Genomic DNA, 26,550 nt, shown 5'->3' on the forward strand with positions numbered 1-26,550 from the left:
CACGAGTCTAACCTCATCTTAGTGTATAATTTACAAGTAAGACCATCTACTGGATCCAGAAACAGCCCACAGGCTTGGCTTTGCTGCTCAGTTAACGATCTCCTGGTCCATTCAATAACAAAGCCCTTTATTCAATGCAACCGCTGCAAATGTGCCAAACTGCACAGTGGTTTTAACCTCTGGCCACGACTCATGCAGAAGAGACACACCAAGGATCGAATGGGAATGAGGAGCGGTTCAGGGAAAGGATGGGAAAGCTTTGCACCATAAGTACTCTTTCGATGTAGTATGGCAAAAGAGTGTTCAGAATTGATGAAGGGAATTTGAAGTGAATGTATAACGCCTCGGGGTTAGCTTGCATCCATTAAAACAGTACCCAGAAAGAGTACACTATTAGTATTTTTAGAGAGAGCGTAAGGACTATTTCTGTATACTCAAGGGATTTATAAAAAGGAGCTATGCAATACAGTAAATCCATTGCGCTAAACTGAAAGCCAAAGTGAAGCCGGTGTCACACTTTCTCATGTGAAACTGACTAAAGATAAAAATGGATCATAATTGGCGTCACGAATAATTTCAAAAACTGTATCATTGTTCGTGACGCCAATCATAATCTACCTATGAACTGGGAATGAACACAAACAGTTATAGCTCTGGCAATGACAGGAATAATAATAAAAAAAAGAGTACTGACAACTATTAAATCAAACTTCACAAAATGTAGATATTTTCGAAGTAGACTTTTATTGCGATTGCTTAAGTTACGGTGCAGATTTTGTGGCGTTGTAAGTGACGAATAATGTCACTGTACTCGTAAAATGTGTGTCGTTTTTATTATATTTTGGGTGAATACATCTTCTTCTGGATTCCAGGATGCAAGCAGAGGCAGTACACTTTGCTCTCCCATCTCCAGAGCAGTGTAACTTTTGTATGGAGAGTGCAGGCCAGGGATGTTATTTATCGAGGTTTAACGTTCAGCGGTTCGTCATTCCCCAATTTGAGTCTTTTACCGAATTTGCGTCAGTCGTGTTTCTCTGATTTCACTGTTTTACTTCCCAGATACGGTTACAAATGTTATCTGACAGTCCGAGTTTTGTGCAACGAAACTATCGTAACGTTTATTTTTAGACGGCGACACAAAGTACTGTGTCTCCCGTTGTCAGTTGACTTTGATGACTGTACTGATCTGCTCTCTGTTTTTTGAGCAGTTACATGTTTTTACGAAGGTTGGGCTTATTTTTAATATTAAATGACATGTTTAAAGACAAAAAGAAATTGATCGCATATTAGTTTGTCTTTGTATGTAGTGACAGACAAACATGTGTGCCGAATTTTAGGGCAAATTTGGTTCTGAATCAAATTGGCAAATGACAGGGGTGCAGGTTGTGTTGGGAGTTGGAGGTTAAAGCTGCGGATTGGTTGGGAATGGAGGCAGGGGTCAGAGTTCAAGGCTTGGGTGCGGATGGTGGTGGAGGAGGCTCACTTGGTTGTCTGCGGACAGGCGGGGCATTGAGACCGTGCGCCCCTGAACGTCCATGTGACAGGGCTCTGAGTCCGAGAACCGGCCCATCTCCCTCATCTCTACTATCTGCAAAACAAACCACCGTCAAGGCGCGGCGGCCCACACTCACAGCGGACCGGCGGCAGCAGCTTATGCAAACGCTGCACTTGCATAAAATCACTGTTTCCATTGGAACTTCTGGATTTGGGGAACTGCTGTGAACAACTTTCCAAATCCACCAATTTGTGTGTTTAGTTTGAGAAGAAAATCAATGTACATTTTTTTTTTTTTTTTTTTACAATTTTCATGATTATTTACTATATATATATATATATATATATATATATATATATATATATATATATATATATATATATATATATATATATATATATATATATATATATATATATAATTATAATGTTGTAAAGGTATGTCAGAAGGTGCGTTCTTCATTCTACATCTCTTACCTCTAAATCACATATTTTTTCACAATCTTTCCTCTAAAGTAATAATAATGATAGATTGTAAAGTTGATTAATCCCCAGCCACATGAAAAAGACAACCAATAATTTATGCAAGAGTGCTGTTGCATAAATTAACCGTTACTCAAGGGTTCAGTTAGTTCGTGGATTTGAGCAACCTCTGAAAATTGTATGAGCATTTTAGCACACATTTCCATCAGAACAAGCGAGTTCTGAGAACAACCAAATGAGTAAAGAGATATTTCTACTTAATTGTCCAATCACCAGCCTGACTTTCAGGTTGCCCAAAATCTGGCTACATGGTCCAGCCGACATTAGTGATGGGAGAAAAGAGAGATCAGGTTTAGCGGCAACACACCAAATCTATAAAGTGCAAGTAAAAGCAAACAGGGGAATTTTCCTGTTCCTCTAAATACAATGAACTACAAAACAGCAATTATTGATCCAAGATGAACAGAAGATGAATATAGAAGCAGCTCATATCCTCAGACTAAAAACTAAGCACTAACAAATCTCAAGAATACATAGTACTACAAATAAGCTTCTACAATAATCAATAACAAATAAAAGTATACACCGCATTGGAATCCTGCTGCATGAAGAATAATAGTTTCACTTAAGTCTTCTGTTACTGTTTAGTGGAGGAGTCCATCTCAGTAACAGCCTCTGCATACATGAACCTTATTTCAGTATTGTAATACTGTATGAAAAGGACCCAAATAGTTTTGAAACCACATTGGAGTAAAAGCAACAGCACTGCATCACGATCATAAACATACGATTTAAGTGTTTATAAGTGTACTTTAGAGTGAGAGCTGCTGTGTTACCTGCGGGTTGTGGCGGTTGTCCTGCAGCTCGTCGGGATAGGCCCGGTCTGGACTCCAGTTACCCGTTCTCTGGAACATTTCCTGGGCTTTAGCTGTCATCCACGAGGGACTCTCAGTCATGCCGCCCTCAGGAGGTCTGGGGCAGATATATATTAAAGTGCATTGTATGCTATTAAGCAACACAACCTATGTTAGATATTTAAATAATCAAGTGTTAACTTAAATTCAGCAAGAAAACAAAACAGCACGTTTTGTCCTGAAGATGATGGACCAATATGGATAATTTGAGTGCCACTTCTCTGTCAGAGCTACAGTTATAAAGAGTAGTTTATATACTCACATGCTATTGAGGTGGTCCGGCTGAAGGTTGGGGCCCCCATTGGGCCCCTGGACCTCAGGGCCTCCCTCATTCGGAGGCTCCATGCGCTCAAACATTAATGGCGGTCGGTTCTGTGGCAGATAAGCATAGCCTACAGCTCGAATCAAACTCACAGGGGCAGGTGCACTCACAGCATGCACCCACAGGGGGCGCCAGCATGACAGCCTGGCTTTGGACTACACAAGGTGAAGTCCAGAGGAACACTGATCTGAGATCTGCCTTTAGCAGGTGTGTATGAGGCTGCACATGAAGTGATGTGCTGTTCGGAAAGTCTTACCTTTGTAATGAGAGTAAAAGTACTACAGGTACTGCTCTACCATGACTATACGTCTATACTATATACATCTGTATTACAGTAGTTACTCATTCTGAAGCACAGTTATTCTTAAACAAGCAGATTTCAGATCTGTGTCAAACATAGACTTCTACCTTGGTTTTAAAGTTACAGCACATTTCCTAAAATCCAACATACTCAACAATCACCACAGAATGGGCAGAAACGTCTCAAATACATCATGCAGATATATAAATCTTTGTGCCCATATTTACAGAAAAAAATAAAACATCTTTTCAACACGCCTTGTGACTCCACATGGGACTATGCATGTAATAATGTAACGCCTTACTCGGACAGTTAAACCATTATTATCACGTCTTCTTAATCATATTCCTAATGAAACATTCACAGTCACAGTTCACACCACACGACACAGTTTTCCCCAAACTGGAGCAAAGGGTTTAGGACCAAGAGAAGTCTGAACTCTGACCTTTCGCTGGAGAAATAAACATGAAACAAGAACAGAGAACACACAAACCAATGAGCAGCGTTATACAGCCTGGTGTTAGGGCAGTGTTATACAGTCTGGTGTTAGGGCAGTGTTATACAGTCTGGTGTTAGGGCAGCGTTATACAGTCTGGTGTTAGGGCAGCGTTATACAGTCTGGTGTTAGGGCAGCGTTATACAGTCTGGTGTTAGGGCAGTGTTATACAGTCTGGTGTTAGGGCAGCGTTATACAGTCTGGTGTTAGGGCAGCGTTATACAGTCTGGTGTTAGGGCAGCGTTATACAGTCTGGTGTTAGGGCAGTGTTATACAGTCTGGTGTTAGGGCAGCGTTATACAGTCTGGTGTTAGGGCAGCGTTATACAGTCTGGTGTTAGGGCGTTATACAGTCTGGTGTTAGGGCGTTATACAGTCTGGTGTTAGGGCGTTATACAGTCTGGTGTTAGGGCAGCGTTATACAGTCTGGTGTTAGGGCAGTGTTATACAGTCTGGTGTTAGGGCAGTGTTATAGAGTCTGGTGTTAGGGCAGTGTTATACAGTCTGGTGTTAGGGCAGCGTTATACAGTCTGGTGTTAGGGCAGTGTTATACAGTCTGGTGTTAGGGCAGCGTTATACAGTCTGGTGTTAGGGCAGCGTTATACAGTCTGGTGTTAGGGCGTTATACAGTCTGGTGTTAGGGCGTTATACAGTCTGGTGTTAGGGCAGCGTTATACAGTCTGGTGTTAGGGCAGTGTTATACAGTCTGGTGTTAGGGCAGTGTTATAGAGTCTGGTGTTAGGGCGTTATACAGTCTGGTGTTAGGACAGTGTTATACAGTCTGGTGTTAGGGCAGCGTTAGACAGTCTGGTGTTAGGGCAGCGTTATACAGTCTGGTGTTAGGGCAGCGTTATACAGTCTGGTGTTAGGGCAGCGTTATACAGTCTGGTGTTAGGGCAGTGTTATACAGTCTGGTGTTAGGACAGTGTTATACAGACTGGTGTTAGGGCAGCGTTATACAGTCTGGTGTTAGGGCAGTGTTATACAGTCTGGTGTTAGGGCAGCGTTATACAGTCTGGTGTTAGGGCAGTGTTATACAGTCTGGTGTTAGGGCAGCGTTATACAGTCTGGTGTTAGGGCAGCGTTATACAGTCTGGTGTTAGGGCGTTATACAGTCTGGTGTTAGGGCGTTATACAGTCTGGTGTTAGGGCGTTATACAGTCTGGTGTTAGGGCAGCGTTATACAGTCTGGTGTTAGGGCAGTGTTATACAGTCTGGTGTTAGGGCAGTGTTATACAGTCTGGTGTTAGGGCAGTGTTATACAGTCTGGTGTTAGGGCAGTGTTATACAGTCTGGTGTTAGGGCAGTGTTATACAGTCTGGTGTTAGGGCAGCGTTATACAGTCTGGTGTTAGGGCAGTGTTATACAGTCTGGTGTTAGGGCAGCGTTATACAGTCTGGTGTTAGGGCAGTGTTATACAGCCTGGTGTTAGGGCAGTGTTATACAGTCTGGTGTTAGGGCAGTGTTATACAGTCTGGTGTTAGGGCAGTGTTATACAGCCTGGTGTTAGGGCAGTGTTATACAGTCTGGTGTTAGGGCAGTGTTATACAGTCTGGTGTTAGGGCAGTGTTATACAGTCTGGTGTTAGGGCAGCGTTATACAGTCTGGTGTTAGGGCAGCATTATACAGCCTGGTGTTAGGGCAGCGTTATACAGCCTGGTGTTAGGGCAGCGTTATACAGTCTGGTGTTAGGGCAGCGTTAGACAGTCTGGTTTTAGGGCAGCGTTATACAGTCTGGTGTTAGGGCAGCGTTATACAGCCTGGTGTTAGGGCAGTGTTATACAGTCTGGTGTTAGGGCAGCGTTAGACAGTCTGGTGTTAGGGCAGCGTTATACAGTCTGGTGTTAGGGCAGCGTTATACAGTCTGGTGTTAGGGCAGCGTTATACAGCCTGGTGTTAGGGCAGTGTTATACAGTCTGGTGTTAGGGCAGCGTTATACAGCCTGGTGTTAGGGCAGTGTTATACAGTCTGGTGTTAGGGCAGTGTTATAGAGTCTGGTGTTAGGGCAGCGTTATACAGTCTGGTGTTAGGGCAGCGTTATACAGTCTGGTGTTAGGGCAGCGTTATACAGTCTGGTGTTAGGGCAGCGTTAGACAGTCTGGTGTTAGGGCAGTGTTATACAGTCTGGTGTTAGGGCAGCGTTAGACAGTCTGGTGTTAGGGCAGCGTTAGACAGTCTGGTGTTAGGGCAGCGTTATACAGTCTGGTGTTAGGGCAGCGTTAGACTGTCTGGTGTTAGGGCAGTGTTATACAGTCTGGTGTTAGGGCAGCGTTATACAGCCTGGTGTTAGGGCGTTATACAGTCTGGTGTTAGGGCAGTGTTATACAGCCTGGTGTTAGGGCAGCGTTATACAGTCTGGTGTTAGGGCAGTGTTATACAGCCTGGTGTTAGGGCAGTGTTATACAGTCTGGTGTTAGGGCGTTATACAGTCTGGTGTTAGGGCAGCGTTATACAGTCAGGTGTTAGGGCAGTGTTATACAGTCTGGTGTTAGGGCAGCGTTATACAGCCTGGTGTTAGGGCAGGATTATACAGTCTGGTGTTAGGGCAGCGTTATACAGCCTGGTGTTAGGGCAGCGTTATACAGCCTGGTGTTAGGGCAGCGTTATACAGCCTGGTTTTAGGGCAGCGTTATACAGTCTGGTGTTAGGGCAGCGTTATACAGCCTGGTGTTAGGGCAGTGTTATACAGTCTGGTGTTAGGGCAGCGTTATACAGTCTGGTGTTAGGGCAGTGTTATACAGTCTGGTGTTAGGGCAGCGTTATACAGTCTGGTGTTAGGGCAGCGTTATACAGCCTGGTGTTAGGGCGTTATACAGTCTGGTGTTAGGGCAGCGTTATACAGCCTGGTGTTAGGGCAGCGTCATACAGTCTGGTGTTAGGGCAGTGTTATACAGCCTGGTGTTAGGGCAGCGTTATACAGCCTGGTGTTAGGGCAGCGTTATACAGCCTGGTGTTAGGGCAGCGTTATACAGCCTGGTGTTAGGGCAGCGTTATACAGTCTGGTGTTAGGGCAGCGTTATACAGCCTGGTGTTAGGGCAGCGTTAGACAGTCTGGTTTTAGGGCAGCGTTATACAGTCTGGTGTTAGGGCAGCGTTAGACAGTCTGGTGTTAGGGCAGCGTTATACAGTCTGGTGTTAGGGCAGCGTTATACAGTCTGGTGTTAGGGCAGCGTTATACAGTCTGGTGTTAGGGCAGCGTTATACAGTCTGGTGTTAGGGCAGCGTTAGACAGTCTGGTTTTAGGGCAGCGTTATACAGTCTGGTGTTAGGGCAGCGTTAGACAGTCTGGTGTTAGGGCAGCGTTATACAGTCTGGTGTTAGGGCAGCGTTAGACAGTCTGGTGTTAGGGCAGCGTTATACAGTCTGGTGTTAGGGCAGCGTTATACAGTCTGGTGTTAGGGCAGCGTTATACAGTCTGGTGTTAGGGCAGCGTTATACAGTCTGGTGTTAGGGCAGCGTTATACAGTCTGGTGTTAGGGCAGCGTTATACAGTCTGGTGTTAGGGCAGCGTTATACAGTCTGGTGTTAGGGCAGCGTTATACAGTCTGGTGTTAGGGCAGCGTTATACAGTCTGGTGTTAGGGCAGTGTTATACAGTCTGGTGTTAGGGCAGTGTTATACAGTCTGGTGTTAGGGCGTTATACAGTCTGGTGTTAGGGCGTTATACAGTCTGGTGTTAGGGCAGTGTTAGACAGTCTGGTGTTAGGGCGTTATACAGTCTGGTGTTAGGGCAGTGTTATACAGTCTGGTGTTAGGGCAGTGTTATACAGCCTGGTGTTAGGGCGTTATACAGTCTGGTGTTAGGGCAGCGTTATACAGTCTGGTGTTAGGGCAGCGTTATACAGTCTGGTGTTAGGGCAGCGTTAGACAGTCTGGTGTTAGGGCAGCGTTATACAGTCTGGTGTTAGGGCAGCGTTAGACAGTCTGGTGTTAGGGCAGCGTTATACAGTCTGGTGTTAGGGCAGTGTTATACAGTCTGGTGTCAGGGCGTTATACAGTCTGGTGTTAGGGCAGCGTTATACAGCCTGGTGTTAGGGCAGCGTTATACAGTCTGGTGTTAGGGCAGCGTTATACAGTCTGGTGTTAGGGCAGCGTTATACAGTCTGGTGTTAGGGCAGCGTTATACAGTCTGGTGTTAGGGCAGCGTTATACAGCCTGGTGTTAGGGCGTTATACAGTCTGGTGTTAGGGCAGCGTTATACAGCCTGGTGTTAGGGCAGCGTTATACAGTCTGGTGTTAGGGCAGTGTTATACAGCCTGGTGTTAGGGCAGTGTTATACAGTCTGGTGTTAGGGCAGTGTTATACAGTCTGGTGTTAGGGCAGCGTTATACAGTCTGGTGTTAGGGCAGCGTTATACAGTCTGGTGTTAGGGCAGTGTTATACAGTCTGGTGTTAGGGCAGTGTTAGACAGTCTGGTGTTAGGGCAGTGTTATACAGTCTGGTGTTAGGGCGTTATACAGTCTGGTGTTAGGGCGTTATACAGTCTGGTGTTAGGGCAGCGTTATACAGCCTGGTGTTAGGGCAGCGTTATACAGTCTGGTGTTAGGGCAGCGTTATACAGTCTGGTGTTAGGGCAGCGTTATACAGTCTGGTGTTAGGGCAGCGTTATACAGCCTGGTGTTAGGGCGTTATACAGTCTGGTGTTAGGGCAGCGTTATACAGCCTGGTGTTAGGGCAGCGTTATACAGTCTGGTGTTAGGGCAGTGTTATACAGTCAGGTGTTAGGGCAGTGTTATACAGTCTGGTGTTAGGGCAGCGTTATACAGTCTGGTGTTAGGGCAGCGTTATACAGTCTGGTGTTAGGGCAGCGTTATACAGCCTGGTGTTAGGGCGTTATACAGTCTGGTGTTAGGGCAGCGTTATACAGCCTGGTGTTAGGGCAGCGTTATACAGTCTGGTGTTAGGGCAGTGTTATACAGCCTGGTGTTAGGGCAGTGTTATACAGTCTGGTGTTAGGGCAGTGTTATACAGTCTGGTGTTAGGGCAGCGTTATACAGTCTGGTGTTAGGGCAGCGTTATACAGTCTGGTGTTAGGGCAGTGTTATACAGTCTGGTGTTAGGGCAGTGTTAGACAGTCTGGTGTTAGGGCAGTGTTATACAGTCTGGTGTTAGGGCGTTATACAGTCTGGTGTTAGGGCAGCGTTATACAGTCTGGTGTTAGGGCAGTGTTATACAGTCTGGTGTTAGGGCAGTGTTAGACAGTCTGGTGTTAGGGCAGCGTTATACAGTCTGGTGTTAGGGCAGCGTTATACAGTCTGGTGTTAGGGCAGCGTTATACAGTCTGGTGTTAGGGCAGTGTTATACAGTCTGGTGTTAGGGCGTTATACAGTCTGGTGTTAGGGCAGCGTTATACAGTCTGGTGTTAGGGCAGCGTTATACAGTCTGGTGTTAGGGCAGTGTTATACAGTCTGGTGTTAGGGCAGCGTTATACAGTCTGGTGTTAGGGCAGCGTTATACAGTCTGGTGTTAGGGCAGTGTTATACAGTCTGGTGTTAGGGCAGTGTTAGACAGTCTGGTGTTAGGGCAGTGTTATACAGTCTGGTGTTAGGGCGTTATACAGTCTGGTGTTAGGGCAGCGTTATACAGTCTGGTGTTAGGGCAGTGTTATACAGTCTGGTGTTAGGGCAGTGTTATACAGTCTGGTGTTAGGGCGTTATACAGTCTGGTGTTAGGGCGTTATACAGTCTGGTGTTAGGGCAGTGTTAGACAGTCTGGTGTTAGGGCAGTGTTATACAGTCTGGTGTTAGGGCGTTATACAGTCTGGTGTTAGGGCAGCGTTATACAGTCTGGTGTTAGGGCAGCGTTATACAGTCTGGTGTTAGGGCAGCGTTATACAGTCTGGTGTTAGGGCAACGTTATACAGTCTGGTGTTAGGGCAGTGTTATACAGTCTGGTGTTAGGGCAGTGTTATACAGTCTGGTGTTAGGGCGTTATACAGTCTGGTGTTAGGGCGTTATACAGTCTGGTGTTAGGGCAGTGTTAGACAGTCTGGTGTTAGGGCAGCGTTATACAGTCTGGTGTTAGGGCAGTGTTATACAGCCTGGTGTTAGGGCAGTGTTATACAGTCTGGTGTTAGGGCGTTATACAGTCTGGTGTAAGGGCAGTGTTATACAGCCTGGTGTTAGGGCAGCGTTATACAGTCTGGTGTTAGGGCAGTGTTATACAGTCTTGTGTTAGGGCAGCGTTATACAGTCTGGTGTTAGGGCAGCGTTATACAGTCTGGTGTTAGGGCAGCGTTATACAGCCTGGTGTTAGGGCGTTATACAGTCTGGTGTTAGGACAGTGTTATACAGCCTGGTGTTAGGGCAGCGTTATACAGTCTGGTGTTAGGGCAGTGTTATACAGCCTGGTGTTAGGGCAGTGTTATACAGTCTGGTGTTAGGGCGTTATACAGTCTGGTGTTAGGGCAGTGTTATACAGTCTGGTGTTAGGGCAGCGTTATACAGTCTGGTGTTAGGGCAGTGTTATACAGTCTGGTGTTAGGGCAGTGTTATACAGTCTGGTGTTAGGGCAGTGTTAGACAGTCTGGTGTTAGGGCAGTGTTATACAGTCTGGTGTTAGGGCGTTATACAGTCTGGTGTTAGGGCGTTATACAGTCTGGTGTTAGGGCAGCGTTATACAGTCTGGTGTTAGGGCAGTGTTATACAGTCTGGTGTTAGGGCAGTGTTAGACAGTCTGGTGTTAGGGCAGTGTTATACAGTCTGGTGTTAGGGCAGTGTTATACAGTCTGGTGTTAGGGCAGCGTTATACAGTCTGGTGTTAGGGCAGCGTTATACAGTCTGGTGTTAGGGCAGCGTTATACAGTCTGGTGTTAGGGCAGCGTTATACAGTCTGGTGTTAGGGCAGTGTTATACAGTCTGGTGTTAGGGCAGTGTTAGACAGTCTGGTGTTAGGGCAGTGTTATACAGTCTGGTGTTAGGGCGTTATACAGTCTGGTGTTAGGGCGTTATACAGTCTGGTGTTAGGGCAGCGTTATACAGTCTGGTGTTAGGGCAGTGTTATACAGTCTGGTGTTAGGGCAGTGTTAGACAGTCTGGTGTTAGGGCAGTGTTATACAGTCTGGTGTTAGGGCGTTATACAGTCTGGTGTTAGGGCAGCGTTATACAGTCTGGTGTTAGGGCGTTATACAGTCTGGTGTTAGGGCAGTGTTAGACAGTCTGGTGTTAGGGCAGTGTTATACAGTCTGGTGTTAGGGCGTTATACAGTCTGGTGTTAGGGCAGCGTTATACAGTCTGGTGTTAGGGCAGCGTTATACAGTCTGGTGTTAGGGCAGCGTTATACAGTCTGGTGTTAGGGCAGCGTTATACAGTCTGGTGTTAGGGCAGCGCTATACAGTCTGGTGTTAGGACAGCGTTAGACAGTCTGGTGTTAGGGCAGTGTTATACAGTCTGGTGTTAGGGCAGCGTTAGACAGTCTGGTGTTAGGGCGTTATACAGTCTGGTGTTAGGGCAGTGTTATACAGCCTGGTGTTAGGGCAGCGTTATACAGTCTGGTGTTAGGGCAGTGTTATACAGCCTGGTGTTAGGGCAGTGTTATACAGTCTGGTGTTAGGGCGTTATACAGTCTGGTGTTAGGGCAGTGTTAGACAGTCTGGTGTTAGGGCAGTGTTATACAGTCTGGTGTTAGGGCAGCGTTAGACAGCCTGGTGTTAGGGCAGTGTTATACAGCCTGGTGTTAGGGCAGTGTTATACAGTCTGGTGTTAGGGCAGCGTTATACAGTCTGGTGTTAGGGCAGTGTTATACAGTCTGGTGTTAGGGCAGCGTTATACAGCCTGGTGTTAGGGCAGCGTTATACAGTCTGGTGTTAGGGCAGCGTTATACAGTCTGGTGTTAGGGCAGCGTTATACAGCCTGGTGTTAGAGCAGCGTTAGACAGTCTGGTTTTAGGGCAGCGTTATACAGTCTGGTGTTAGGGCAGCGTTATACAGCCTGGTGTTAGGGCAGTGTTATACAGTCTGGTGTTAGGGCAGCGTTAGACAGTCTGGTTTTAGGGCAGTGTTATACAGTCTGGTGTTAGGGCAGCGTTAGACAGTCTGGTGTTAGGGCAGTGTTATACAGTCTGGTGTTAGGGCAGCGTTATACAGTCTGGTGTTAGGGCAGCGTTATACAGTCTGGTTTTAGGGCAGCGTTATACAGTCTGGTGTTAGGGCAGCGTTAGACAGTCTGGTGTTAGGGCAGCGTTATACAGTCTGGTGTTAGGGCAGCGTTAGACAGTCTGGTGTTAGGGCAGCGTTATACAGTCTGGTGTTAGGGCAGCGTTATACAGTCTGGTGTTAGGGCAGCGTTATACAGTCTGGTGTTAGGGCAGTGTTATACAGTCTGGTGTTAGGGCAGTGTTATAGAGTCTGGTGTTAGGGCAGTGTTATACAGTCTGGTGTTAGGGCAGTGTTATAGAGTCTGGTGTTAGGGCAGCGTTATACAGTCAGGTGTTAGGGCAGCGTTATACAGTCTGGTGTTAGGGCAGTGTTATACAGTCTGGTGTTAGGGCAGCGTTATACAGTCTGGTGTTAGGGCAGCGTTATACAGTCTGGTGTTAGGGCAGCGTTATACAGTCTGGTGTTAGGGCAGCGTTATACAGTCTGGTGTTAGGGCAGTGTTATACAGTCTGGTGTTAGGGCGTTATACAGTCTGGTGTTAGGGCAGTGTTAGACAGTCTGGTGTTAGGGCAGTGTTATACAGTCTGGTGTTAGGGCGTTATACAGTCTGGTGTTAGGGCAGCGTTATACAGTCTGGTGTTAGGGCAGCGTTATACAGTCTGGTGTTAGGGCGTTATACAGTCTGGTGTTAGGGCGTTATACAGTCTGGTGTTAGGGCAGTGTTAGACAGTCTGGTGTTAGGGCAGTGTTATACAGTCTGGTGTTAGGGCGTTATACAGTCTGGTGTTAGGGCAGTTTTAGACAGTCTGGTGTTAGGGCAGTGTTAGACAGTCTGGTGTTAGGGCAGTGTTATACAGTCTGGTGTTAGGGCGTTATACAGTCTGGTGTTAGGGCAGCGTTATACAGTCTGGTGTTAGGGCAGCGTTAGACAGTCTGGTGTTAGGGCAGCGTTATACAGTCTGGTGTTAGGGCAGTGTTATAGAGTCTGGTGTTAGGGCAGTGTTAGACAGTCTGGTGTTAGGGTAGTGTTATACAGTCTGGTGTTAGGGCGTTATACAGTCTGGTGTTAGGGCAGCGTTATACAGTCTGGTGTTAGGGCGTTATACAGTCTGGTGTTAGGGCAGTGTTAGACAGTCTGGTGTTAGGGCAGTGTTATACAGTCTGGTGTTAGGGCGTTATACAGTCTGGTGTTAGGGCAGCGTTATACAGTCTGGTGTTAGGGCAGCGTTATACAGTCTGGTGTTAGGGCAGCGTTATACAGTCTGGTGTTAGGGCAGCGTTAGACAGTCTGGTGTTAGGGCAGTGTTATACAGTCTGGTGTTAGGGCAGCGTTAGACAGTCTGGTGTTAGGGCGTTATACAGTCTGGTGTTAGGGCAGTGTTATACAGCCTGGTGTTAGGGCAGCGTTATACAGTCTGGTGTTAGGGCAGTGTTATACAGCCTGGTGTTAGGGCAGTGTTATACAGTCTGGTGTTAGGGCGTTATACAGTCTGGTGTTAGGGCAGTGTTAGACAGTCTGGTGTTAGGGCAGTGTTATACAGTCTGGTGTTAGGGCAGCGTTATACAGCCTGGTGTTAGGGCAGCGTTATACAGCCTGGTTTTAGGGCAGCGTTATACAGTCTGGTGTTAGGGCAGCGTTATACAGCCTGGTGTTAGGGCAGTGTTATACAGCCTGGTGTTAGGGTGTTATACAGTCTGGTGTTAGGGCAGTGTTATACAGCCTGGTGTTAGGGCGTTATACAGTCTGGTGTTAGGGCAGTGTTATACAGCCTGGTGTTAGGGCAGCGTTATACAGTCTGGTGTTAGGGCAGTGTTATACAGCCTGGTGTTAGGGCAGCGTTATACAGCCTGGTGTTAGGGCAGTGTTATACAGCCTGTGTTAGGGCGTTATACAGTCTGGTGTTAGGGCAGTGTTATACAGCCTGGTGTTAGGGCAGTGTTATACAGTCTGGTGTTAGGGCAGTGTTATACAGCCTGGTGTTAGGGCAGTGTTATACAGTCTGGTGTTAGGGCGTTATACAGTCTGGTGTTAGGGCAGTGTTATACAGTCTGGTGTTAGGGCAGCGTTATACAGCCTGGTGTTAGGGCAGCGTTATACAGCCTGGTGTTAAGGCAGCGTTATACAGTCTGGTGTTAGGGCAGCGTTATACAGTCTGGTGTTAGGGCAGCGTTATACAGTCTGGTGTTAGGGCAGTGTTATACAGCCTGGTGTTAGGGCAGTGTTATACAGTCTGGTGTTAGGGCGTTATACAGTCTGGTGTTAGGGCAGCGTTATACAGTCTGGTGTTAGGGCAGCGTTATACAGTCTGGTGTTAGGGCAGCGTTATACAGCCTGGTGTTAAGGCAGCGTTATACAGTCTGGTGTTAGGGCAGCGTTATACAGTCTGGTGTTAGGGCAGCGTTATACAGCCTGGTGTTAGGGCAGTGTTATACAGTCTGGTGTTAGGGCAGCGTTAGACAGTCTGGTTTTAGGGCAGTGTTATACAGTCTGGTGTTAGGGAAGCGTTAGACAGTCTGGTGTTAGGGCAGCGTTATACAGTCTGGTGTTAGGGCAGCGTTATACAGTCTGGTGTTAGGGCAGCGTTATACAGTCTGGTGTTAGGGCAGTGTTATACAGTCTGGTGTTAGGGCAGTGTTATAGAGTCTGGTGTTAGGGCAGTGTTATACAGTCTGGTGTTAGGGCAGTGTTATAGAGTCTGGTGTTAGGGCAGCGTTATACAGTCAGGTGTTAGGGCAGCGTTATACAGTCTGGTGTTAGGGCAGTGTTATACAGTCTGGTGTTAGGGCAGCGTTATACAGTCTGGTGTTAGGGCAGCGTTATACAGTCTGGTGTTAGGGCAGTGTTATACAGTCTGGTGTTAGGGCGTTATACAGTCTGGTGTTAGGGCAGTGTTAGACAGTCTGGTGTTAGGGCAGTGTTATACAGTCTGGTGTTAGGGCGTTATACAGTCTGGTGTTAGGGCAGCGTTATACAGTCTGGTGTTAGGGCAGCGTTATACAGTCTGGTGTTAGGGCGTTATACAGTCTGGTGTTAGGGCGTTATACAGTCTGGTGTTAGGGCAGCGTTATACAGTCCGGTGTTAGGGCAGTGTTATACAGTCTGGTGTTAGGGCAGTGTTAGACAGTCTGGTGTTAGGGTAGTGTTATACAGTCTGGTGTTAGGGCGTTATACAGTCTGGTGTTAGGGCAGCGTTATACAGTCTGGTGTTAGGGCGTTATACAGTCTGGTGTTAGGGCAGTGTTAGACAGTCTGGTGTTAGGGCAGTGTTATACAGTCTGGTGTTAGGGCGTTATACAGTCTGGTGTTAGGGCAGCGTTATACAGTCTGGTGTTAGGGCAGCGTTATACAGTCTGGTGTTAGGGCAGCGTTATACAGTCTGGTGTTAGGGCAGCGTTAGACAGTCTGGTGTTAGGGCAGTGTTATACAGTCTGGTGTTAGGGCAGCGTTAGACAGTCTGGTGTTAGGGCGTTATACAGTCTGGTGTTAGGGCAGTGTTATACAGCCTGGTGTTAGGGCAGCGTTATACAGTCTGGTGTTAGGGCAGTGTTATACAGCCTGGTGTTAGGGCAGTGTTATACAGTCTGGTGTTAGGGCGTTATACAGTCTGGTGTTAGGGCAGTGTTAGACAGTCTGGTGTTAGGGCAGTGTTATACAGTCTGGTGTTAGGGCAGCGTTATACAGCCTGGTGTTAGGGCAGCGTTATACAGCCTGGTTTTAGGGCAGCGTTATACAGTCTGGTGTTAGGGCGTTATACAGTCTGGTGTTAGGGCAGTGTTATACAGCCTGGTGTTAGGGCGTTATACAGTCTGGTGTTAGGGCAGTGTTATACAGCCTGGTGTTAGGGCAGCGTTATACAGTCTGGTGTTAGGGCAGTGTTATACAGCCTGGTGTTAGGGCAGCGTTATACAGCCTGGTGTTAGGGCAGTGTTATACAGCCTGGTGTTAGGGCGTTATACAGTCTGGTGTTAGGGCAGTGTTATACAGCCTGGTGTTAGGGCAGTGTTATACAGTCTGGTGTTAGGGCAGTGTTATACAGCCTGGTGTTAGGGCAGTGTTATACAGTCTGGTGTTAGGGCGTTATACAGTCTGGTGTTAGGGCAGTGTTATACAGTCTGGTGTTAGGGCAGCGTTATACAGCCTGGTGTTAGGGCAGCGTTATACAGCCTGGTGTTAAGGCAGCGTTATACAGTCTGGTGTTAGGGCAGTGTTATACAGTCTGGTGTTAGGGCAGCGTTATACAGTCTGGTGTTAGGGCAGTGTTATACAGCCTGGTGTTAGGGCAGTGTTATACAGTCTGGTGTTAGGGCGTTATACAGTCTGGTGTTAGGGCAGCGTTATACAGTCTGGTGTTAGGGCAGCGTTATACAGTCTGGTGTTAGGGCAGCGTTAGACAGTCTGGTTTTAGGGCAGTGTTATACAGTCTGGTGTTAGGGCAGCGTTAGACAGTCTGGTGTTAGGGCAGTGTTATACAGTCTGGTGTTAGGGCAGCGTTATACAGTCTGGTGTTAGGGCAGCGTTATACAGTCTGGTGTTAGGGCAGCGTTATACAGTCTGGTGTTAGGGCAGCGTTAGACAGTCTGGTGTTAGGGCAGCGTTATACAGTCTGGTGTTAGGGCAGCGTTATACAGTCTGGTGTTAGGGCAGCGTTAGACAGTCTGGTGTTAGGGCAGCGTTATACAGTCTGGTGTTAGGGCAGCGTTATACAGTCTGGTGTTAGGGCAGTGTTATACAGTCTGGTGTTAGGGCAGTGTTATAGAGTCTGGTGTTAGGGCAGTGTTATACAGTCTGGTGTTAGGGCAGTGTTATAGAGTCTGGTGTTAGGGCAGCGTTATACAGTCAGGTGTTAGGGCAGCGTTATACAGTCTGGTGTTAGGGCAGTGTTATACAGTCTGGTGTTAGGGCAGCGTTATACAGTCTGGTGTTAGGGCAGCGTTATACAGTCTGGTGTTAGGGCAGCGTTATACAGTCTGGTGTTAGGGCAGTGTTATACAGTCTGGTGTTAGGGCAGTGTTATACAGTCTGGTGTTAGGGCAGTGTTAGACAGTCTGGTGTTAGGGCAGTGTTATACAGTCTGGTGTTAGGGCAGCGTTATACAGTCTGGTGTTAGGGCAGTGTTATACAGTCTGGTGTTAGGGCAGCGTTATACAGTCTGGTGTTAGGGCAGTGTTATACAGTCTGGTGTTAGGGCAGCGTTATACAGCCTGGTGTTAGGGCAGCGTTATACAGTCTGGTGTTAGGGCAGCGTTAGACAGTCTGGTTTTAGGGCAGCGTTATACAGTCTGGTGTTAGGGCAGCGTTATACAGCCTGGTGTTAGGGCGTTATACAGTCTGGTGTTAGGGCAGTGTTATACAGCCTGGTGTTAGGGCAGCGTTATACAGCCTGGTGTTAGGGCAGCGTTATACAGCCTGGTGTTAGGGCAGCGTTATACAGTCTGGTGTTAGGGCAGCGTTATACAGCCTGGTTTTAGGGCAGCGTTATACAGCCTGGTTTTAGGGCAGTGTTATACAGTCTGGTGTTAGGGCAGCGTTATACAGTCTGGTGTTAGGGCAGTGTTATACAGTCTGGTGTTAGGGCAGCGTTATACAGTCTGGTGTTAGGGCAGCGTTAGACAGTCTGGTGTTAGGGCAGCGTTATACAGTCTGGTGTTAGGGCAGCGTTATACAGCCTGGTGTTAGGGCAGCGTTCTACAGCCTGGTGTTAGGGCAGCGTTATACAGCCTGGTGTTAGGGCAGCGTTATACAGCCTGGTGTTAGGGCAGCGTTATACAGCCTGGTGTTAGGGCAGCGTTATACAGCCTGGTGTTAGGGCAGCGTTATACAGCCTGGTGTTAGGGCAGCGTTATACAGCCTGGTGTTAGGGCAGCGTTATACAGCCTGGTGTTAGGGCAGCGTTATACAGTCTGGTGTTAGGGCAGTGTTATACAGCCTGGTGTTAGGGCAGCGTTATACAGCCTGGTGTTAGGGCAGCGTTATACAGCCTGGTGTTAGGGCAGCGTTATACAGTCTGGTGTTAGGGCAGCGTTATACAGCCTGGTTTTAGGGCAGCGTTATACAGCCTGGTTTTAGGGCAGCGTTATACAGCCTGGTTTTAGGGCAGCGTTATACAGTCTGGTGTTAGGGCAGCGTTATACAGCCTGGTGTTAGGGCGTTATACAGTCTGGTGTTAGGGCAGTGTTATACAGCCTGGTTTTAGGGCAGCGTTATACAGTCTGGTGTTAGGGCAGTGTTATACAGTCTGGTGTTAGGGCAGCGTTATACAGTCTGGTGTTAGGGCAGTGTTATACAGTCTGGTGTTAGGGCAGCGTTATACAGCCTGGTGTTAGGGCGTTATACAGTCTGGTGTTAGGGCAGTGTTATACAGCCTGGTGTTAGGGCAGCGTTATACAGTCTGGTGTTAGGGCGTTATACAGTCTGGTGTTAGGGCGTTATACAGTCTGGTGTTAGGGCGTTATACAGTCTGGTGTTAGGGCGTTATACAGTCTGGTGTTAGGGCAGCGTTATACAGTCTGGTGTTAGGGCAGCGTTATACAGTCTGGTGTTAGGGCAGCGTTATACAGTCTGGTGTTAGGGCAGCGTTAGACAGTCTGGTGTTAGGGCAGTGTTATACAGTCTGGTGTTAGGGCAGCGTTATACAGTCTGGTGTTAGGGCAGCGTTATACAGTCTGGTGTTAGGGCAGTGTTATACAGTCTGGTGTTAGGGCAGCGTTATACAGTCTGGTGTTAGGGCAGCGTTAGACAGTCTGGTGTTAGGGCAGTGTTATACAGTCTGGTGTTAGGGCAGCGTTAGACAGTCTGGTGTTAGGGCAGTGTTATACAGTCTGGTGTTAGGGCAGCGTTATACAGTCTGGTGTTAGGGCAGCGTTAGACAGTCTGGTGTTAGGGCAGTGTTATACAGTCTGGTGTTAGGGCAGTGTTATACAGTCTGGTGTTAGGGCAGTGTTATACAGCCTGGTGTTAGGGCAGTGTTATACAGTCTGGTGTTAGGGCAGCGTTAGACAGTCTGGTGTTAGGGCAGTGTTATACAGTCTGGTGTTAGGGCAGCGTTATACAGTCTAGTTTTATACCTCCCGATGATAAAAACAATTGCGTCGAGACAAAACCACAAATGGAACAGAAGACAGGAAATTCAAGTACATAACAAAGGAACCTGAGCCTGGAAACTGGAGACATTGGAAAGAAGTAGTTTGATTTTTCACATGTTTAAACGATGGCTAAATTGTTTCAGTGCACATTTTCTACAAACACACAACAAATACCGGATAAACTTGCTCTCAATTCACTGAGTGGTTTTAGTGCTTAGGAAAATTACGAAACAATATTTACAACGTCTGAAAAATTATGCAAATTCATAATAGTAGGTTGACGCCCCAGTTCCTCCATAGTGCCCACAGTCTTATTAGATCATGCTTATGTAATGTTAATAAATGTGTCGGATGCCCTCCCAGAAACCTTCACATGAGTCTGTTCTTGGTGGAAAGGAAGCTTGGAGAAAGTAAATTGAGAGATGCTCCACACATTCTCAGGCGAGTTCATCCACACAAACTCTTAGTCCTCGCTATAATAAAACACGATCAGGAACTATTTAAATCCAAATGACAAGCTCAGGCTCAAGAGTGTGACCGCTCAAGACGTCTGCTGTTCATCTGCTGCGTTTGAACTTCTCTGTCTTTTCACCGGAGCTACAGGTTCTGTGGAATCTCTCGTCGTGGTTAATCAGACAGAAAGCGAGCGAGACGTGAAGATACCGTGAAAATATGGATGATGAAAAACGAATGCCTGCGACACGTGTCATTGTGCGCTTTTCATTTGCATTCCAGTGGTCATAATGTTATGCCTGTGTGTCATTCAGACCTGCGCCTTTAAACATGTCAGTGTCGACTATAGACTCTGTAGAAGCTGTGGAAGATGCTCAGGTACTTTGCCAAAGGAAGTACATTTCTGGGAGCGTAATCGGGGGGAAAATGCATCAAGTTTTACACATTTTCTATTGCTTCTCATTACTTCTCATGACTTCCATTGCCAAACTGTGTTAACGTTCCCAAAGCGTAAAAGGGTCAGTTTAAAGGGTCCCGTACCATGCTTCATTGGCTCTTTTGTTCCACTGTCTAAATCAGAAACCCGGGAGTGGTGTTTGGTTTTATTCTTGCCTGTTTAAGCAAACCGCGGAAGACAAAACACTTGGTTTGAACTCTTAATGTAGTAAAATTAAACCTTACATTCATGTTGCGACTTCCTGAACATTTCAAAGCTGAGATGGCCTTCCATTAGCGCCCTGTTGCTAACAGTTGTACCAATAACGAACCATATTTAACATACTACACGTCATCTTTCTATTCATTGTGACTCAACAGTGAGTTTCCAGTTTAAAAGAAGGGCTTCAAACTAAACTTAAAAACAGAATCATAAACATTTGAAAGACTGGAATCTGGCTTCTTAACTACAGCATCTCACAACATCTTTGTAGAGGTTTAAATGACATGATAAGACGGTCACAAATTGGTTTTGGTGTTTGAAATGATAGTTGTGAACTGCGGCTCTAGTTTAAATGTGTCTAATCTCATTTCACGGGGCCTAAAGAGCATATTACGGGAGCTTTAAACCCTTTTCGGTGGTCAGAGCAAACGCCGGCCCCGTGTCATTCCGGTCCCCGTCAGACCAGTGGTTTGTGTGGCTGTGTCTTTGCTGTACCTGCTCCTCCTTCAGCGTCTGGAGCTTCTTCTGCTTGCTCTGGCGGTAGTACTCCATGATCATCATGGCGGCGTAGATCTTTCCCACTGTGAGGTCTGTGGCTGCTGAGAAAGTGGAAAGTTACCTGCCCGATTAGACCTTTCGAGTGATGGACCCTCAGCGCGGGGAAATGGGAAGGGGACGAGACGGAGACAACACGACGACGCACCGGGGGCCAGAGCAACACAGGTTTCAGGGGCCAAATACCATCTTGTGACACGACTGCGATTTCAAAATGAACGGACCATTTAGGCTTAATTCGCTCAGCAACAAATATCATGATATGAAATTTGAGTTTTACAGCAACCAAACATGAATGATTATTCTCGATTATTAGGAACACGAACTGTAAAACCTTTTTTCATTCCCATTTTTCAACACGTTATTATCCCTCAAGTTTGTGAACAAAATTCAACTTTTCTTTTTTTTCAAATTATAGATTGAATTAAAATTACATAATTTGGCTTGTAAAATTGTCGCGATTATTCATTTTTAGTTCTTGAATATTCAATTAAACTAAATGGTCCAATAATTCAAAATCATTCTTTCTATAATATACACATTTAAATATAGTTGATTTTTGAAGTGTTGCTGTGACTCACTGGTGCAAACATCAAAAAACATTTACATTTCACAGTTTAACGCCACAAAGCCGTAGTCTTTTCACAGGCAGATGCTTCTGGTTCTCCTGATGCATTCATTTACCCTCAAACTATCATCGGGTCACTAGGATTTAACTTTAAGCTGGAGGCTATAGCGCCACACGAAGGCCAACATTATCAACACGATGCAACAAAAGGCCTTCAAAACAAGAGCTCCATATTTTTCCAAAAAAAACTCTGGATTCATCCCCAGAGTTTGGTGAAAACATTTAGACATTTAAAATCAGAAAAATATGAGCTTTGTTTCTGAAGAAGTATCATGCTGTTTATCAAAATGAAACTTGGCGTCGTCCTCCAGCGTTCAAAAGTGCATTATTAAGAACAGAATGGTCATACATACTGTCATGAGCATCTCTTTAGTATAGATTGCTGCCATGCATTGAGCAGATTCAGTCTAAACTATAGTTAAACATGCACCATTCTTAGATCTAGCTGAAGTTAAATGACTCTAAAGTGTAAAATAAGACTGTAGTGAAAAGACTTCTATAGAGGATCTTCTATAGCAGACACTCCCTGATGCAGACGGTGTGGAGCGTTTACAGTGTTGTACAAAGTGGCGTCTATTCTGCTTTATTTATGTGATTTGTATTGTTCTATTTATCGCGTGTTGTGTTGAGGCCATACATGTGCCATCGTTCTGTTTTAAAATCAAACTGAACGGATTCATGACGAGATTTTGATTTGATTGATTATTCAACCTTGTCATTGGTTTATGTTGTAATATTGTTACTACTAGTGCAATTCATACAGTATCCTATGTGACTGTTTCCTGCTTGCGAGTTATTTCTTGTATATATTCTTTGCGCGTGTGTTAGTTTGTTTCATTGCACGGTGTCATTGTCATTGTCGTCGGTAAATCCCACTGAGATCAATTAAATCAGTAAGATATCGCAAATCTGTCAACGAAACGGAAGAAAGAAACCCGTGCTGCATCCATTTTTCTTCCTATTCGCCTGCGGTGTCTCGATGAAACCGATCGGCGTCTATGTGCATGGTGTCGGTGCATCGTGCGGTGTCGCCGTGCGATGTTGCCGTGCGGTCTGATCAGGGCGTGCAGAGCGGACACAGATACTGGTAGAAGCTTTCCTCTCGTGGTGAGTGAAGCACAACCTCGCGCCACCGCCAGTAACTTACCCTTGTGCGGCGTCACCAGCAGGTCCAGCGTCTTCTGAGACAAGTTCGGCCATATTGCCATCATCTCTTTTCTGAGCTCTGCGTCCATTTGGTGCTTATCTGCCCCTCCTGACGCCCCGCCCACCAAAAGCCCCCGTGAAAACCCGCCATTCATTCACATGAAAGACACAGACAGGAGGACAGACAAACCCAAAGGTGACACATCCAGTCACAGAAAAAAGGCACAGTGCGGCGCCGTTTACCACAAAACGTCAACCAAATGCACCGTTTTCCCACACGAATAGAACATGAAACAAAGAGACAGAGCGAACGCAAGACAGCAGCCAACCAATGACACAACGTGCAGTTCACCATCCGCCCAAGTCCACATTCAGGCAAAAGAGAGAGAACATGGTTAGTGACGGTCAATAGAAACTGTACTTAAGTCATTCTAGTCTAAAGGTGGAACAAGACGGGGATTTAATCAATTCTAATTTCCCATAGTATATGCATTTTAGAGCTTCTAACCGTATTATAATCTTCAAAACGATACCTTATGTGTCATGTCAAACAGAAGCACTGAATCATGGACTATTTCGCTGTAAAATTGAAATGTCTCAGGGATCAAATCATGCCATTCCGCCCAGCCCCACCTATACTTTCATCGGACTCATTATGACTACGAAGCGTAACATTTTTAGATAAAGAAATGTAATATTATGGTGAAAGATGGGACCTTTAAAATGTCTAATGTGGGCCTCTGATGTTCTGACACTGGAAAAACCATATGAACATCATACGGCAACGTCAAGTCTTACTGGCCAAAATAACTATCTATTATGTACCTAACGTGTACTTTTAACGCAGACAAACCCTGCACTATTACACCTCTGAAGATACGAATAACAGTAATAAAGGACATAGAAGCTTTGTGGACCACATCATTGTCCGTACCCTTGGCGATCTTGATGTCCAGCGCTGTGCGGATCAGAGCCATGAGCGTGGAGTTAAAGTGCACCGTGTTGTCGTCGGCGACCGGCAAGTCCATCCTGAGCAGCCTCTGTGGAGATGAGCCAGGCACAGGGCGGAGTCAGGGGGTGTGGCCCAAGTACGGAACACACCTGAGCGCTGAGAGGGGGGGAGGACGAGGGGAGGGGCGGGGGGAGAGAGAGCTCCATAGACTTCAGCCACAGTTTGACCAGTTTAGTTTCGATAGGTTTAAAGTTTATGTGACGCCACAACATTCAAAAGGCTCGTATTAAACTGAGATGGATTTAAATGTTAGAATCTACCAATGATTTCAAAAGTACAAACATCAGTGACATGAAACGAGCTGGACTGACGACCATATTAGGCCTGTCCTCTGTCTCGTACACGGACTGTAGAATTGGACCAAGGGACCCCTAGAGTGACCCTCTATTTGGCTCCAGTATATTTAAGTCAATTGCGTTTAGCAGTTTTAGCTGCAAATTTGAAGCTGAATTTGGAAATCCGAGTGCGTTTCATAGCAACCACAGAGCCAATCAAAAGCGAGTACACGCCCGTCCCCACCTGCTGGTTTCCATGGGGCAAGCGCTTCGCAATGAGCTGTGCTAGCTATCAATCACACATATTGCTAACGCAACCTAGAGTGGACCTTGTGGAAAGAAAGCACCTGATTTAAGTGATTATTTTTTGTTATTGCCATTTTGAATACGTCACCACGTGCTGTTGCCAATCTCCACAGTGAGCGAGTCACGAAAAAACAGAGCCTAGAATAGAAAAGTAAAAGGGTCGATAGTTGAAGAAGACAGAAGTTCTGGGCTTTGATCCTTTTCAACAGCAGTGAGTCGATGACACTTAAAAGACAAACTTTTGTGGACATTTCCATCTGCTCTTCCTCGTCTAACGCTCAAGATGGCAGTAGCAACCCGTGAGTGACGTCACTTCAGACTCAAGAATACAGTCTATGGTTTTAAACTTTTGGTCTTGTATTATGTTGTGGCATCACACAAATACCCCACATGTTACAGAATTATTTTTTGTGCATGAGTGGGAAATTGTGAGAGCAATTTTAAGAATTATTTAGACAATATTCAAAGATCTACATCTCCTGCATTTCCAGTGATACTCTTCAACAGCACAGCTTTCCAATGAGAGCCTTCTGCCGCTCAGCAACTGTGAGAGCCGCCAACCACAAGGAGGAACAATCGGAGCCAAAATGGCTTCCGACCCAACCTGTGCCCATGTTCCCTAAATGTGTGAATGCTCTGGCGCATTGACACATCTTGTTTTCTCAACACAAATCTCGGAGTAACTCTAAAGACATACAGCGAGCCCACAGACTGCAATTAAGGCGCTTAATTGGAGTCCTTACGAGACAAAGATTTCAAATGAAGAACAAAAACAGTATCACTGGTGTCATCTCTTTTTACAGGAGCATTTTGAGCTAAACTGAAGCGTCTGCTATAGAGCTCCCCCTACCTGAAAGGAGGTTCCCTGTCTGCACAAATCTATCCCAGGCAAAACCAATGGATAACAATCTTTGGATTGAACAGGGCAAAAAGGCAGACATCGCCGCTTGCCGTTCATATCTGAGACGCTTCCATAGGGTTTACCTACGAACATGAGCGTTGGGCACTCACTATGGCACACGGAGGATGGCGAGGAGTGTGTTGTGTTGGGCATGCCCCGAGCCAAGAGTGGGCGGGCACAGGGCATCAGCCAAACATCCAGCGTTTCATGCATCTACAGCCATGCAGCCGAACATGCACTGCCCACATGCACATGCAGCGGTGAGCGAACCCAATGCACAGACAAGCAGCCGTGCAGCGCGCAGAGAGAGTATCCTCAATCCACTTGGGATCGACCCTGTGTTTAACTCCAAGGCTAGTACTAGAGAGGCTCGTTTAAAAAGTCAATTTGTATCAAGGTCTCTCTCGATGCAAAAACAGCTGCGGCTGACAAAGTTAGAACATTGTGAGGAAAAGAGGAGTAGAGCTGTTTGGACAAGTTTGAGTGTTCATTCTGTCGGGACAGGGGCAGCTGTTAGTGTGAAACTCAATGAGCGATGGCTTCACAGAGAAAAGGGAGTGGGTAGAGAGGGGGGGAAAGAATAAACCAAAGAATATCACATCTGAACACATATAAACTGTAAAGTGTAGAGACACTGAGCGCAGACTTCGGAACAAGACGAGGACTGGACCAACACTGACATAGTTTACATCAGCTCAGGACGAGCTCTGACAAAAGGGCTACAGACTCAGGAGGAGATTAAGAGAGGTGCATTCAGGATGTTTCTTATCCAAAGTTGCTCTTTATAAACTACAGTTTGATTTCACTCTGAAAGGCTGAATTAATAAGCTAAGTAGCTAGCCCAGTAAGTTGAGGCAAATCCTCTGTGGAGTCGTACGAAATGCCTGGAGCTGCTTCAGGTCTGGAAACATTAGGACCTCCTCTGGAGCCACATGCTTGTGGCACAGGCTAATTATTGGAGACACAAAAGTGGGTACAGACTAAAGCCTGGTTCAGGTCTTGGGTATAAAGATCCAGGTAACCACTGAGAGAACATTGATCCCGTAGAGTTTGGGGGAAAGAGGTTCAAGAGTCCAAAAGAAAACACATCCATATTCCCAAACTCTGATTGGGGGGACATGTCCCGACTCCAGGTCTCCTCTGGGTTTGAGAGAAACTCATCTGTGAGACATGTCCCATTGGACCAACCCTCTGTCTATCTGCTGCTAAAGGACCTCAGGCTGAAGAATGGAGTGGGGTCAGTGGACTGTCATGGGATGGACAAACTGACGAGAGAGAAAAGGACAGAGGGTCGAGGTGGCCTGGAGAAAGGGCAGGAGATGATCAACAAACTGAACAGAAAAGTGAACATAATGACAGAAGAGCAGAGTTTTCTTAGTGCACTGAAGGCAGAGACATACAGCAGAGGAGAAAGGGAGGGTCAGGACAGA

At 46.3% G+C, this 26,550-nt stretch overlaps 1 protein-coding gene across 1 annotated transcript in view; it reads right to left on the reverse strand.

The window, feature by feature from the left end:
• The window catches only part of cacna1ab (calcium channel, voltage-dependent, P/Q type, alpha 1A subunit, b), a 196,529-nt gene that overhangs the window by 8,769 nt on the left and 161,210 nt on the right, over nucleotides 1-26,550 (reverse strand). Inside the window, exons 42-47 of the mRNA XM_072464008.1 lie at nucleotides 23,561-23,666; nucleotides 22,628-22,735; nucleotides 20,793-20,896; nucleotides 3,154-3,263; nucleotides 2,814-2,949; nucleotides 1,484-1,588 (exon numbers count right to left, since the gene is read on the reverse strand). Of these exons, the coding sequence (XP_072320109.1) occupies nucleotides 1,484-1,588; nucleotides 2,814-2,949; nucleotides 3,154-3,263; nucleotides 20,793-20,896; nucleotides 22,628-22,735; nucleotides 23,561-23,666 (669 nt within the window). The remainder of the gene's footprint in view (nucleotides 1-1,483; nucleotides 1,589-2,813; nucleotides 2,950-3,153; nucleotides 3,264-20,792; nucleotides 20,897-22,627; nucleotides 22,736-23,560; nucleotides 23,667-26,550) is intronic.

Source organism: Eucyclogobius newberryi, unplaced genomic scaffold (assembly GCF_026437365.1).
Source record: "Eucyclogobius newberryi isolate DKJ021-1_F unplaced genomic scaffold, fEucNew1.0.hap1 SCAF_4, whole genome shotgun sequence".
Classification (NCBI taxonomy): Eukaryota; Metazoa; Chordata; class Actinopteri; order Gobiiformes; family Gobiidae; genus Eucyclogobius; species Eucyclogobius newberryi.